Source organism: Brassica napus, chromosome C9, assembly GCF_020379485.1.
Source record: "Brassica napus cultivar Da-Ae chromosome C9, Da-Ae, whole genome shotgun sequence".
NCBI classification, from domain to species: Eukaryota; Viridiplantae; Streptophyta; class Magnoliopsida; order Brassicales; family Brassicaceae; genus Brassica; species Brassica napus.
In genome coordinates this window covers 27,150,671-27,166,744 of record NC_063452.1, presented here as the reverse complement: position 1 = coordinate 27,166,744, position 16,074 = coordinate 27,150,671, and the positions used below count along the sequence as shown (strand labels likewise).

At 37.3% G+C, this 16,074-nt stretch overlaps 3 protein-coding genes across 3 annotated transcripts; 2 read left to right on the top strand and 1 right to left on the bottom strand.

Annotated features, from left to right (window-relative positions):
- The first annotated feature begins 890 nt into the window (after positions 1–890).
- LOC111209452 lies at positions 891–3,318 on the top strand. Its single transcript, XM_022709362.2, has 10 exons — positions 891–1,040; positions 1,354–1,365; positions 1,439–1,712; positions 1,825–1,909; positions 2,025–2,128; positions 2,198–2,279; positions 2,353–2,470; positions 2,558–2,647; positions 2,913–3,098; positions 3,172–3,318. The coding sequence occupies exons 1-10, from the start codon at positions 891–893 to the stop codon at positions 3,316–3,318; spliced, it is 1,248 nt and encodes a 415-aa protein (XP_022565083.2).
- A 1,099-nt stretch (positions 3,319–4,417) lies between these two features.
- On the top strand, positions 4,418–5,050 carry LOC125592570 (F-box protein At2g35280-like). Its single transcript, XM_048767813.1, has one exon. It carries the CDS (start codon positions 4,418–4,420, stop codon positions 5,048–5,050), a length of 633 nt encoding a protein of 210 aa, XP_048623770.1.
- Positions 5,051–11,294: 6,244 nt separating this feature from the next.
- Positions 11,295–15,652, bottom strand: LOC125592832 (F-box protein At3g49510-like). The gene has a single exon (XM_048768296.1). The coding sequence runs from the start codon at positions 15,645–15,647 to the stop codon at positions 14,946–14,948; it is 702 nt and encodes a 233-aa protein (XP_048624253.1). The 5' UTR covers positions 15,648–15,652; the 3' UTR covers positions 11,295–14,945.
- Between the last annotated feature and the right edge of the window lie 422 nt (positions 15,653–16,074).

The following is a 16,074-nucleotide window of genomic DNA, read 5'->3' as shown; positions in this document are numbered from 1 at the left end:
TCGCGTAAAAGAACTCATGTCACAAATTTATTTACAACATATTTATTTACTATATGCAGTAGAATGAGTGGATAGAAACATAAATTTTTAAAAAATAAAAAGTGTATAAACCCTAAACCCAAATATAAACACAAAACCCAAACATAAATTTCCAAATACGAAACCCTAAACTCTAATCACTAAACCATAACTCAAATATAAACCCTAAACCCAAATATAAACACAAAACCCAAATAGAATGGAACAAAATAAATAACATACTACATATTGATGAAACTATAAAATGTCTATGATTGCATGAAAGAAGTTAATGCTGACCCCAACCATACCCCCTCACCTTCTAAAGACTAAACCCTAAATTCCAGTCACTAAACCCTAATCCAAATATACCCTAAACCTAAATAAATAGATTAAGCTAAACCCTAATCAAGGAAATATAAACCCAAATCTTTATATATATAAAAGGCTTTGTATCTCTCCTGCGACTGCCAGCTCGGATGCCACGCTGGAAATTGAAGCTCCCTCGCGCTGCCACGTCGGATCCGCACCGTTTCATTAAAGTCTGATTCTGTTGTTACGGGCTTGGCAATTTGGGCTTTATGCTGTGTTCGCTTGCGGCCCGATGACCACGGTCTTCTCCTGGAATCCTAATCAGCTTCTACGATCACCTTCGTGTTCTCCGCTCTCTTCGATCGGCGCAGTCTCGATCCATCGTCTGTAACGGTTTCCCGACAATTAATGGTCGTAAAGCGTCTTTAATCACCACTACGAAGCTCCCTCCTACGCCGATCCTCTGCTATATAAAGATCTCACCGGTTCGTATCGCTTTGTTTACACTTTTATATTCTCGCGACTCATTCATACTCGAATATTACTCTTCATCTTTCTCAATGGCTATTGCAAAGGTTTTCTTTTCCGATCTCAAGTCTGGGCGGTGTTCATCCGTTGTGGAGGCGAGACTGCTTCGGTTCTGGGAGGCTAGGAACGTTAAGCGTGGTGGAGAGCTAATGTGGATGGATCTGCTCATGGTTGATGTCAACGTAAGTTCCCTATTCTGATTAGATAGGAACGCGTTTGTGTAATATTTTTAGAATATGTTGATTTTCCCATATGTCCTTTGTTATAGAAAACTTCGAAACTTGCTGATCTGATCTGGAAATTATATATCCGTAACGTGATTATGCGGTTGACTATTATTTTTTAGAAATGTTGATTTCCCCATAAGTTCTTTGTTATAGAAATACACGAGTGTTGCTGATCTGATCTAATATTATATTATAGAAATACAAAGCCTTTTATATATATAAAGATTATTGTTTTGGTTTGTCATTGATCATGCTGTTTATTATCTAGGTTTTGGTTCCTGTAATTTATAGTACTGATGATCCGTTTGAGTTTATACTGATGTAGCACTGATATAATCTTTAATGTGTTTCAGTCGACTGTGATGCAAGTCACGATCAGTGCTGGCCATCTCCCACAGTTCCGGGAAAAGCTACATGCCGGAACAATGTTTTCCGTGTCCGGTTTTGATGTCTCCAGATGCGCGCAGAATTTCCGACTCACTGATTCGTCTTTGATGATTTGGTTCAACGAGTCTACCTCATTCCAAGAGTTGACCGAACCTGACTCCCCCTTGCCAGAGGAAGCATTCCGGTTCCGTAACCACTCAGAGCTGATTGGTCTTGCCAATACGAACACTCAGCTTCCAGGTATGTTGATCACAGCTGAAACGTCCTTATATGTTGTTGATGCTCTGAGTACATAGAGTTATGATCAGTCTGACTTTGTAAGAGAATGATACCGGCTTTGAATTTGATGTAGACATCATAGGTTTGAGTGTGAAGAGCACGGTTTGCGATCCTCCGGAGGAGAAGAATCGTGTTATGGTGACTCTGAAGCTGGATAGGTAATTGTCATTGTGTCTTTTCTATATATGTTGTCCATATATTAATTCTGAACGTATTATATGGATGTTTTTGATGACAATTGATTTTCTGATATGATGAGACTGTCACTTTAAGCTTCTTTGACTCTCAGGCTGTTGCTTTCCATATACAGCTTGAGACTATGAGGGTTGATCCAAAGGTCATGGTCGTCACTAGCATAAATCCCAAGATTGTCGGAGGTATTGAATTGTGTATTATCATTTAATGTCATAGCACTTTAGTCCTGACAAGTTTATTAATCTACGTAGGTCGTCTGTTTCTTAACGCTACGTCGGGAGCACACGTGTATTTTGATAAGAAGACTGAAGCAGGAGCTGCTCTATTCTACAGGTATGATTGTCGTAAATTGACCGTGTGTTTGTGTGTTCGGTTGTTTCTTGCGTAATCATTATGCTCTGTGTAGGCTGGTCGCCAGAGATACTGGTCTGACGTCGGCCGCTCCACTGCTAAAGTCATATGCGAAGGTGGAAACTATGACCATCGCTGACCTCTGCAGTTTCATCGTTTCTGCTGCATCTCAGGTATAATATCTGTTTGTTTTGTTTTGTAATATTTTATTTGTATTGTCAGTGTTCGCTTTCCATGTGAGTCTTGATTATATGTTGCAGGAGATTGATTTTCTGTGCACTGGGAGGGTTGTCCGGATTGACACAGATAAGGGGTGGTGTTATGTTGCTTGCTTGAAATGGAGCCCTACGGTAAGTATCGCGTCTTCTAAATGAGGATTTACATGCCTGCTGGTGATCTAAACTCACCTTTACCATCTTCATATAGCTATCGTGTGGAGATGGCAATATCTGATGATACTGCGGAAGGAATATTCGTATGGTTTGATGGTGTATTAACGAAGCTGCATAGTATCCGAGCAAGAGAAGCTGCACAAATGCTGGTATGACTCATAAATGTTTACATTCGTGATGTCAAACGCTGAACGAAATCTTATTTCTCATTTTTTTTTTCAAGGCTGAAGACGGTGTGAACCCTGAGGACACTAGGTTACCCCCGTTCATTGCAGACATGGAAGGAAAAACGTACACTTTCCAAGTGAGGGTCACTACGTTTAACTTTACCGAGCATCACAAGACATTCACCATAACACATATTGCTGAGAATCATGGACGTCTGCCAGCAGATGACGTCGTGAATAATGTAAGTTACGTGTGTATCGTGATGTTCAAGTAGCTCCTTGCTAATTGCATATGCGTTTTTACATATTGTACAGGGAGATGATGACGACGACGATGATGATGATGCCAGTCCGACCATCGAGCCATCAACTGCTGCAGGTGATCAAGGTGGAACCAGTAAGGCGCGTAAGAAGACTGGCGCAGGGGCGTCAAAGGTAGTGAAGAAGGCACGTGCTGGTTGATATATATCAACAATTAATAATGTTCAGACTGTCGTTTACGTAATGTTTATGCATGTTTATTTGATTTTGCAAATTTGGATGTTTCTGTTTTGGATATTCCCCATTATATGGGCCCTTTAATTTTAACTGCATGCATTCCTGTTCGGTTTTTATTATGAGGTGTTAACCTTCCGGTTAGTTACGTATCTATATAGTAAGCTTTTGTGTTTCCCATGCGCGGACATATGTCTTTATAATGTCGAGTCAATCAAAACTAATATTTAAATTTGATTTCACAAATTTGGATGTTTCTGTTTTAGTTAGTCCGGTATAAAACTAATATTTTCGTGTTCATCATTCCGGTTTATATTTTCGGTTCTTTTCCATTGTTATTAAGTTGTGGTATTCCTAATCGTTATATTTAAAATCCACAAACAGATTGATTTTCTTTATGTGGTTTTATATAAGTTTTGCAGAAGAATTGTATTATGGTTTCAAGCATGTTAGAGTGTGCAATGATCACCGATTATGTATGTTTAGATTAATTTGCTTAATTAATTTCACCATGACACTTATGCAGGATGCATAAACATCAAGTAATTTTTTCTCCAAGTCTAATATAAAAAATAAAAAGATTATTTAATTGTATATATCCATTTTTCTTTTATTTTTTTATTTACAACTTTTGGATATTTCAACTACTTCCTTAAAACCTATACATTAAATAGTCATTCATTGATATTGATTGTAATTACTCCAATTTATTTAAGCTATTGTAACGTAAACACCGTTATGCAGCATCCAGTATTATGTATACGATTGGGCGAGGACATCTATATTATTTTACACACTAATCATACACATACGCATATTAAGCAACCCAGGGCCTTGACGATTCACCTCATACGGAATACGTTAGTAATAATGCTTTATTACAATTTATTGGATCTCTTCAAATGCGTAGTAAATTTATAAGGCGTTGAGATTATAACTTCTATATAAGCAGAACAAATCATTGCAAGTCTTCACTAAGGAAAACAAGAGCAAAGACTCATATTCAGTATAACTTTCTAAAAATATCAATGGAGCCTCCAAACGTTCCCTCTCACGTCTTGAGTCCATGCCTGACGACATGCTGCGGCTCATAGTCTCCAAGGTTGGTGCTTCCTCCTCCGCTGACTACTGTAACACAATGATGGCATGCAAGAGTCTCAATTTCGGCCTAGACGATCCATTAATTGCCAAAACACTCAACATCACCCCCATGGTGGAGAGACCCAATATCTCTTACGGGTATGGGAAAATGATGGAAAGTCTTTTGGCATCCAACAATCTTGATGCTCACTATGTTAAAGGTATGTGTGAGTACTTCGATCTTGGTAATCCTGTTTTGGGACTCTACCACCTTCGTATTGCTTCTAAGGGGGCCCACAAAGAGGTCAAGTACCTTTACGGTGTTCTTCTCATGGCCACGGGTATGATCAGTAAGGGGAAGAAGATACTTTCCAAGTTGACTGAAGATATTGGTCTTGACTCCGTTGAGACAAGCTGGGAGAACGTCCAGGCATCTCTGAGTCATCTTACCGTGGAAATGAAGGAAGTGTACGTGGACTCACTCATAAGCATGGAACCAGAACTCAACTGCCATCCACCGGGTGTCAACACGGTCTGCTACAAATGTTACCACGCATATCTCATGACAGAGTTTTTTGAGATGGCCTTAGGGCTCAACCCAGCTCCTGCAGCTGCTTGAGGAGATTATCGGTACGCGATGAAGGTGGTTGAACCGGATTCGTGTTTTCGTGTTCTTTTCAAAATTTCTATCTAATCTATTATATGGAATTTATTCCATGAGTTTTTTTTTTTAGTATATTCTCTGTCGTGTTGAGTTTATGCTCAATAATTTCAGTTATATGCTTTGGTATTTTCAATATTCCATGTCATGTTGAGTTTAGGCTCAGTACTTTAAGATTTATGTTTTATTTCATAATTAATAAAAAAACCCAGAAAAAAAAAATGTTAATTTCCCAATTAAGTAAACAACAAAACTCATCTAACTCTGGTATCTGAAATATTTTCATAGACAAATAAATTTGGGCAAATCTCCAAAATAGCACCTTTCTAAGTTTATATCACAAAAATAGCACTCAAAAACTAAAATGACCAAAATAGCACCTTTCTAAGTTTATCCTTTGAAAATTTTAATTTTTTTATTTTTCAAAATTTGAAATCTTATCCCCTAAACCTCATTTCTCAACTCTAAACCCTAAACCCTAAACTCTAAACCCTAAACCATAAACCCTAAACCCTAAACTCTAAACCCTAAACCCTAAACCCTAAATCCTAAACCCCACCCTTTAACTCTAAACCTTAAGTTTGTGGCTTTTGATAAAACATTAAGTGTTATTTTTGTGACTTTTGACCTTGAGTGCTAGTTTGGGAACATAAACTTGATTTAGTGCTATTTTTGTCTTTTTCTCAATAAATTTAGATATGAAAAAACGTCCATAATGAACATACGAATCAATAATTTAAAAAAAAAAAAAAGTTTGGTTCAGCCCATCACTAAGAAAAGTTTTTAATTTCCCAATTGAGAAACCAACAAAACTCATCTAACTCCGGTATCTGAAATATTTTCATAAACCAATCTATAATTAACATACGAATCTATAATTATTCAGATCTAAACTTTGCAACTGCATGTCCATAACTTCCGCTACGTCAGACCCACGCAAAAATATAATATCATTCCCTACACGCTACAAGTTAACATGCAATGCAATTGCGACTACGGCTCTAATCAAACACAGACACACTCATATACATTTTTCCATGTCATTCCATTGATCCAACTGAATTCAGCATTATGATTTTATCAAGCAAAAAAAATAAAAAAACCAAAGTTCGTATGACATCTGAATAAAAATTAACAATACATAAAATTCTCTATAAATAATCTTTAAACCTACCAATACATCAAATAGTTGTCGTTTTCTATTATTTTTTGGTTTAACGTAAATTTGATTGAAAATAAAAAGAAAAAATTGGTACTAAAAAAATGAAACAATAACTCAATATTATATTTTTAATTATATAACTAAATAAAATTATTTGATTAACATTTAGTTATATAGTTTCTGTTTTTGACTTTTTACTGAAAGATTTTTTAGATAACTATTCAAAAAATTATCTCTTTTTAAAATGATATTTCCATTAAAAAAAAATATTTTTATGAGATTTGTTATAATAGACTAATGGTTGCCATCGCATTTAGTCACACAGCCAAATATGGAAACTGATTAAGTACACATATTTATGACTGACCTATATGGTAACGGACGTTAAGATACATATGGAGGAACAATAGTATTCAGAACCATTTTAGCCAGAATCCGATTACCATAGAACCTGTGTGGAGTTATCAAAATAATGGTGAAGATAACACGTAAAAGAGATTTACATCCTGGTGCGAGTGAGCCAATGAGTGACAATGGAAGAAGATTGGGTGCGTCCGGAGAAACATCATGCGACCGCGTAAACACGGGAGTCTCAACTACTGGTACACACAACGAACTTACAGTTCTAACCAATGAAATTGTGAACGTGTTGTCGCGATCTATAACCATCCCACCGTATACTCTTTATCAGGTGATCAAAAAGCAATCGAATCGCGATTATCCCGACGTGCACGAATGGCTATTCGGTCATCTAAACAAACTCAATCGCCATCAGTTGGTTAGTAGCTATTTTCGTGTGTCTAGCAGTAGATTATGTTATCATCATTCACCTGCATTAACTTATAGAACGGACTTTACGTAGCTAACACGCAGCCCATGAAGAAACGCGGAGTTGGCAGACCAAGGATTATCTCACGTACAGATAAGGAACAATATACAATGCTTCTTTTATACATAAAGATATTTCTAACAAGTTTACTCAACACGAACAGCTTCTCCACCAACAGCATCTGATTCAACCAACGCTCATTCCCCCGACACTCCTTACGCAGTATCATCTCGGATCGCCAGACAGCTTCGGCTATCAATACGTAGACAGACTAAAACAGCTAGGTTGACTGCGCCTGCGTCCACATCTGGTAATAATTTGGACATGCCTAGCTACTATCAAGTTAAACCAAAAATATCTACATACATTCTTACGCTGCCACCGTCTTACAGCGTCTTCGTCAAACAACTCAAGAACTAGGCGCACGGCGCCTACCTCAGACGGTCCAAAAACTAAACGTATGCTGAGTAAACCCTGGAATCGTTGGATAATATTGTCCCATCCCATAGACATAACCTGACTATGTTTCCTTCTGATTCAGGTACAAGAATCCGCAAGCCATGTGACAAATGGGATATAGTCTCATGTCCATCGTGTAAAGCATTACTATGGAATGCAGAAGCAACTGGTGTCCAGCCGAACAGAGATGCCAAACAGTTTAGTCTATGTTGCCAGAGAGGTAGAGTGAGGCTTCCACCTGTCCGAGAACCACCCTCTCCATTGCTAGAGCTCCTAGAGACGCCTAAATTCAGATCTCACATCAGAGTTGCAAACAGTTTGCTTGCTTTCACATCCATGGGTGCACAGATTGATCATAGCGTTACTGGGACCCCTGGACCTTTTACATTTCGGGTTCATGGCCAAATCATTCATAGAATTGGTTCTATGCTACCTGACGATGGTAACGATCCAGAGTATTTGCAGCTTTATATTTTCGACACTGATAATGAGCTGGAAAACCGAAAGAGGTCTTTTACAAAAGGTTCATCTCAGCTGGCCGTGGATGATACTGTTATCCTCCAGTTGATTGAGATGCTAGATATTAATAATCACCTAGCCAAAACCTTCAGGCATGCGCGCGACCGTTTTCGAACAACCGGGAAAATTGAATTCAGCATCACCGGGAAAATTGAATTCAGCATCACAGAGGTGGTCAATATGATCTTCCTACGGCGAGTGAGATCGGTGGACTAATAATTGGTGATTTGTCTGCAACTTCAGTAGGAAGAGATATTGTGGTTGAGCTCAAATCATCTGCACTGCAAAGAATAGGTGATCTACACCCATTACTGATGAGCCTTCAGTATCCATTATTGTTTCCTTACGGAGAAACAGGTTACCATGAGCGATTGCCATATGAGGGGCCTGAAGCATCCACTGTGAGAAGAACATACATGACGATGCGAGAGTTCTATGCTTACCAGCTACAAACTAGGCCATCGGAAGGAATGACAATCATTAAAGGTGGAAGATTGCTGCACCAGTACATTGTTGACGCCTATGTAGCTGTAGAGACGGAGCGACTGCGATTTTTGAGTCTAAATCAGAAAAAACTCCGAGCAGACCTGTATAACAACGTATGTGACACCGTTGAAACTGGCGATGCGGATGCTACACAGGATGGTAAGAAGATCATCCTCCCTTCGTCCTTCACTGCTGGACCCCGGTACATGTCTGAAAAGTACCAGGACGCAATGGCTATATGCCGTTGGTATGGGAATCCTCATCTCTTTATCACTGTCACTGCTAATCCTAATTGGGTGGAACTCAGTAACCATCTTGATGCGTATGGAGGTGATTCTGGTAATAGCCGACCTGACCTAGAATGTCGGATCTTCAAAATCAAGCTTGATGAGATGATAGCAGATTTCAAAAAGGGAGAGTTCTTCCCTACGCTGGACGCAGGTAAAAAAACTATAAATAGAATATTATTTATTAATGATCAAATCCATCGCAATTGTATTATTTAAAGTAATTTTAAACTAATACAATTTAGTAGAACAATATATTTAAATTTTTTATAACTACTTATTAATGCATGTATTATTAATTAAAAATTATAATTTACAATATATGTATGAATTATCTTTTTATTTTAAATATATTTTTAAATTATGGATAATTTTTGTTTTTATTAATTGTAAACACTCACCTAAACAAATAAGGGTTTTTTTCAGAATTGACCTATAACTTAAAGTCAAACACAAAACTAACCTCTTTTTTTTTGAAAATTGGTTTTGCCCTATTCACCCCACAAGTTCATATAATTTACGAAAATGCCATCAATTTTTTTTTTCTTTTTTTTTTCGAAAATGACATTTTTACTCTCTCACCCTCATCATCTTCAAGTAATTACAAGATTGCCATTGTCATCAATACCACAACCACCATGAACAACCAATTTGAAGCTCTTAATGCTCCCAAAATCGATTTACTCTTCTTCTTTTTCCATTCTTGTGAACTAAACACAACATATCTCTCAATTTCTCTCCACAATGAGCTAAAAAAACCCAAGATTTTGATTCTAAATTTTTTATGGTTCATAGAGTCATAGAAGCTAACGATTCTGGGTGGGTTACTTTCGTTTGTGATTCTGTGTGCTTGGAGAAGCCTTATGTATGCTAAGGAACTTATCTCACCAATTTAAGGTATGACATCGAGTTTTTTTCCAGATCTGTTCGTCAGACGACTTACTTGGGAAGTCGTCTGGCTGTAGACAACTTACCTGGAAGTCGTCTGGTCAACGCAGAGGTTAGTTTTGCATTTGATTCAAGATTGGGTATAGGTTTGGGATTAAAATCAAGTTGTGGGTTAGTTTTGGCAAAAACCCCAACTTTTAAAAATAACAAAAAGAGAAGGGGGTGGCCGGTATGCTAATTTCTTTTTCTCCTTCTCTTCTCCGCCGTAGAAGAAGACTTAGATGTTGTTTTGTGTTCGTGAGTTGGAGGCCAAAGGATCTTGTTATGGGAAAGGTTTGTATACATTGATTTTGAAAAGCATGCCAAGATAATAATGTACTTTGTCTCATTTCTTCGGCTTGATGACATCTAACCTTTTGTTGGCTATATATGATTTGGACTAGACTTTTCCTCTTTGCTTTCTTTAGGGTATCAATGGCTAATACGTTGAGTTTTTTCAGTATTAACGTATGGTTTTAAATTTTTTGTGCAGAATGGTAGGAGACCACTATTGCAGTTACTTCATCCAAATTCTTCACGTTATTTCAGTCGTGATGATTTGGCCTCTCTTGATCTGTCTGTTCCATCACTGTGCTTAATGGTATAGGAATATAACCCCAACTATCTACTTAACTAAGCTGGATGTAAAAATTTCCTGTATTTACCAATTACCATCCAATTTCAGGATAAGTCTGAGACAAAGGACTCAGATGGCAAAGAATCTGCTGAGGAGGAGAAAGACGAGCAAGAAGATATTGTAACTGAACAGAGCGGTCTTGAAGAAAATGTCACAATTGCAGGCAGTAAAAAAGATTCCCTTTTGAGAAGGCAGGAGTTGCTAGTCAAGAGTGGCCTTGCTGAGGTATCTTTGAGTGGGACTCGTTTCGTAGATTTTTTTTGTTGCAGTTTTCTTACCACTCATGTATGAGGTATTGAGTTTTGGCTTCTATCATTTTTTTAGTCCTGTTATAAGAACGATAGGAGAGAGTTAAATGGTTGTGTTACCATATTTGTTAGGGTATATACAGTACTTGTTGTTTTACCATATTTGTTAGGGTATATAGGGTATATATTTGTTAGGGTATATACAGTACTTGTATGCTCTGATCTCCTCCCTTCAACAGATGCTAGTTTCCAGTTGTCTCATTCTGTATTGTCATGTTTTATTACATATCAGGTGGCCGTGGGAGGCTGTGATGGTATTCTTTTGCCAACTTTGAGTGAGAATCTGTGTGAGCTGTACCAAGCCATTGCCTCTGCAGCAGCAGAGCCGAAACCCGAAGAATCAGAAAAGAGTTCACAGCACATCCTGGAAGACTTTCACTCAAGCCGAACAATTAGAAGGCTGGTCTTGGACAGCCCTAATTTTTCTTCCATTCTTTTTAAGAAGGCCTTGTCTGGAAAGTGTCGGTCATGGGCTCAAGGACACTGGTTAGCCTCTAATCACTTCACTCATTTATCCATTTTATTTGCAAACAAGCAAGTCCTTAAAATCTGAATATGTGTTCAATCTCCTCTTTATCTGCAGTTCAAGGATATTATCTGCTTTCTTAGAGACTCAAGATGTTCAAGTGCGTGAGATGGCTAAGGAAGAGCTGCAAGTGTTGGTGGACGAAGATGCTCTAAAGATCACAGGAACCAAGAAACCCGAATGATGCAGCCAGTATTGCTGAATCACTTGGTGGTTTGTGTTTCAGTCTTTTCAAACAGGTTTCTACTAGGTTTTAGAGAATCTGGGATTATGTCAAAGTTTTGTTTTCTTCTTCCTTCTATGGTTTATTACTTTAATGCAGCTTCAAACCCCACCTTTACAATGTACTCATACTCGATCTTTAGTTGCATATGTATTAATTAATATCACATTCTTGGTTGTTGAAGCTGAAAACATTGATATGTATTTGTGTTATTAGTTATTAGAGGTTAAAGAAGAGACATAGAGCATCCTTGGCGATGCTTCTTCTTTTCTTTCGTGGTAGACAAAGCAACTTCATCACTTTCTTTACCAATCTCAATGCGCTCTTTCACTACTATCTCCACTGTTTCATCATAGTGTTCTCAAATACATGGTGGAGGAAGCCATACATACAAGATCACAACACAAAAGTATTTTGATTGGAAATATAAAATAAGATTGAACAAAAGTGAAGAAAGCATAGGCCATGTTCAGAGACAAGATAACTGATAGAAAAAAGGACAACAGCAGATTTAACTGATACTCTATTTGCCTTAGTGATGGGAAGTTTACATGATTTCAACAGAGCTAGGAACATAAGAGCACACAAACACAGGTGGGCTACTACATCCGGGGAGGTTAAGAGAAGGATCTACGAGTCCTCCGAGATCCACTTGTTTGAAGGGTCCATTTCTATCAATGATGCAAGCAATGCGGCGAGTAATGGGGCCAACCTCATCTCTGGCTTCATCAAGAACCACTGCCACCTCATCCTCCTCGTCAACGAAGAAACTCTCACCGGAATAATGAAACGGAAAACCCGTGAGTGGTTTTGTATCAACACTTAGGAACAGCTTTGACAATTAGATGTTTTCCGATCATTGGTGATAATAATTGGAGGATTCCCTCTTTGATTCACTATCGAATAACTGAACTCGGTATTAAGAACATTATGGTCCACCCCATAATCCTTACACACGATCCTCTTGAGCTTCTCCAATGGAGTAGTAGTTTCTAATGTTACCTTCGACCACGCCTTGCTTTGTCTACCAAGAAACTCCACTCTTCACTGCAACTAGACACCCATTCACCAGATTTAACATAGATTAGAACCATGTTGTATTGATAGAGAGAAGAGATGACTTTGTGGATGAAGAAGAGAGAAACACAAATGAAGAGAAAAAAATCGGAGGAGGAGGAGGAGGAGGAGAAGAACGTGAAGAAAATATTCTCAAATATATTTTGAGAGATTTAGGGTAGATTTAGTTTAGATTTAGGAAACTTCTTTAACCGAATATGGAAGTTTCCATATTTTCACGATTTGCCTAGAATATGTACACTACTTAAGCATAACACCGTATATTAGGTGAGAAATGTATTCTTCCTGTATGCGTCATATAAGGTAAAAGGCATAACAAGTTATGTCACGTAATATAACCAACTTATATCATTGAGTTGTGGCTATATATCGTTATCAAGCTGTAGGTAGACCGAATACATTTTTCTTGATTATAACGTAACTGATTCTATCTTTGCTAGAATATACAAGAAATGTTAGTTTACGGCATATACCCTTGATATATCTATGTTTAAAACTTAGAATCAGACATATAAACTAGGTAGATTGCCAGAATGAGTATTCTAACTATAGTTAGAAGATAAAATAAAATATGATTCCAATTTTTTTTAAAAAAAGTTTAAACATATATATTATCATACTTATGTTTCCAACAGTTTTCATATTTTTTTTTACATTTTTAAAATTTAATTTACTATTTTTCCCATTAAAGAAGGGTAAAAACATGTCCAGAATTGCTAAAAATATGAGAAGTCTTATTGTGACAAACAAAAATTCAAAGTGTCCTATTTTTCCAATTCCCCCAATATAAAATACAAAACAACTATTGTAAACAAATTATATAACAATCTATATTATTTAAGAGATGAAAGCCGCACAAATTCGATTTGATTATTTAGTAAATATTTATATTGCCTCACAATTTTGTTTACTGATCTTTTTGCTTTCAGAATTACTTGAGATTTACCTAGTTTCTCGGGTCAACATAGTCGGTTTTAGAGCTGGTCTCATTCGTTTGATGGGTTCTTTAGCTTCAGTCGGCTTTTCACCCCTCTGCCAACTCCGTTCACTAGGATATTTCAACGTCGCTTTACACTGATTGAAGCTTTTTTGAACGGTGGTTTCAAGGATTTAAGTTAAGATTATCCGCGGATTTCTTTATTTCGAGAAAGTCTCTCTTTAACACTTCTATGTTTTATTGTATTATTGTTATTGTTGTCTATCTTACCGTCGAGCATATTTCCAGTTGTAATTGAAGCGCGTTAGGCTTCAATTAATGAAATTTTTGTGCACAAAAAAATATTTATACTGTGCCTAAGCATAAGAGAGTCATCTAAGAACCGATCTAACCAGACTTCAACCAACTGCACTCCACTAGTCTCTCCCTCAAGACGAGCTTTCCCAAAACGTTATGTCGGTTCATCGTAGATTTTAAATGTTCAAATTGATGAGGAAACAAATGTTTAGTATGTCCGCCACTTGATCTTTAATTCAAACGTGTAGTGTTTTGAGAATCCCTTGTCTAGCTGTTCACGAACAAAGTGGCAATCTCATGGACTACATGATTTGTTGCAATGTAAATTGCTGTTGTATTATCCCTAAAATTGAACTGGAGTCTCAGCAGGAGATATTCTCAGTTCATTAAGTGTTAACTATTTTCACCAAACTATTTCGAAGGAAGCCAAAAACTTCTGTATTCAACTTCTACAGAGGAACAATACAAAAGAGTCTAAAAACAATTCTTTATTAGATGAGATTGAACATAGCAAAACTCAAGACCATCAATAGTTATGTTCAAAACGACATGAAAATCAATAGAAACTACATAATTAACTAAATTTAATAGTTTCGTTCTTTTATTTTCTTTTGATAAAAGCAATCTTTGTGTTCCCTCTTGCAACATTGGTTGATTCCTAGTTGCACTAAACTTAGAACATAAGAAAAGATCACAAATAGTTCATCAAGTCCACACTCCGGAGCTTCTGCGACACTCACAGATTTGAGGTATCCATCTTGCCCAATGATGTGAGCGGTTTGATAGCAATAGGTCTCGCCCTTGATTGGTTTATCTCTTCGAATACAATATAAACCACAGCGACTTTCTTCTCCTCGTCAATGAAGAAGCTCTCAGTTTCTTTCGTTTCTTTTGATAAAAGCAATCTTTGGGTTTCCTCTTGCTCCGTTGGTTGATTTCTAGTTGCACCAAACAACAGCGAATTTCTTGTCCTCGTCGATGAAGAAGCTCTCAGTTTCAGTATCAAAGTCATAATCAAAACCATTGAGCGGTGTCATCTCCACTTCCAAAAATTTGCTCCAGGATACATCATCGTACTCAATCTTAGTTGTAATCCAAATCTCCATTGTATTCTCTATTTGATATAACACAGCGAGCTTCTCTTCTCTAACACAAGACAGAACCACGTGTTCTACAGCATCATAGTGAAACGGCAGAGGCCGCCAAAACCTCTCTGTTGTAAAATCGAAACAGAGTAAAACGTCTACAACCCCCTGGTCTGTTAGTTTGAGCAACAAAGTAAGTGTTTCCCTTCAAAGACACCCCACTTCGGTAAACATCTAGATCAACGTCTGGTTCGATATCAAGAACCCTCCAAGAACTAGTCTTAAAATCGAACCATTCGAAACAGAAAAGGGATTCATCATTATCGTAGCAAAACCTTAAGATTTTGTGGTTACGGTTGTTCTTGTCGTATCCGAAACAAAACATGTCATAAAATCTGAAATCACTACTGGCGGGTGGAATACATCTGGTTTGCCCCAGGTACGGGTTCCACACCACGAAGTTACTTCTGTTTCGGACGCATAACAATAAGCCATCACTGTGGAAAACTTTCTCGATATTAGTATGATCAAGTTTACTTATTTTCTTTGTAGATTTATGAACCAAGTCTCCTTCGTTATGGATTCCTTGGAAACCAAGTCTCAAAGAACAAACCCTACCATTAATCACCGTGAACCCTAGAAACTGATTCCTTGCTGCTTCTTTACCAAAAACCTGAGTTTTGGATAAAGCGTTCCACGTTCTACAAGTACATCGCAGTTTTCTCAGAGATGTCAATGGAACTCTAGAGAGTATCTCCCTTACCAATTCCTCTGGAAGATTTGACATTGTCGTCATTCTTCAAAGTTGCCAACAGGGTGTTTAACTTTCTATTAAAAAAAAACTGCCCTCTCTTCTTTTTTTCTTATAGATTAAAATAAGGGGAATTGCATCGTACATCCATCAAACAAATTATAATTCACCCACTATCTAAAAACTCTGTTTTTTCAATATACACGGTACACATTATAGATTATTGCCATATTACCATTCTCAACCAACCAGTGAAACCTACTAACAAAAATAGTTAAAAAAATATATAAAAAACTCTTAGCCACATCTTCTAATCCATCATTATCATCATTATCACCACATCTTCTACTCCACCATCTCTTTCCACTGTCTCTCTTTCTTCTTCAGATTATCAACAAAATCATACATTTTCTTCTGTCACATAATTCTTCTCTTTCAATACTTCACCAAAAGAACAATCAATTGTTCTAAA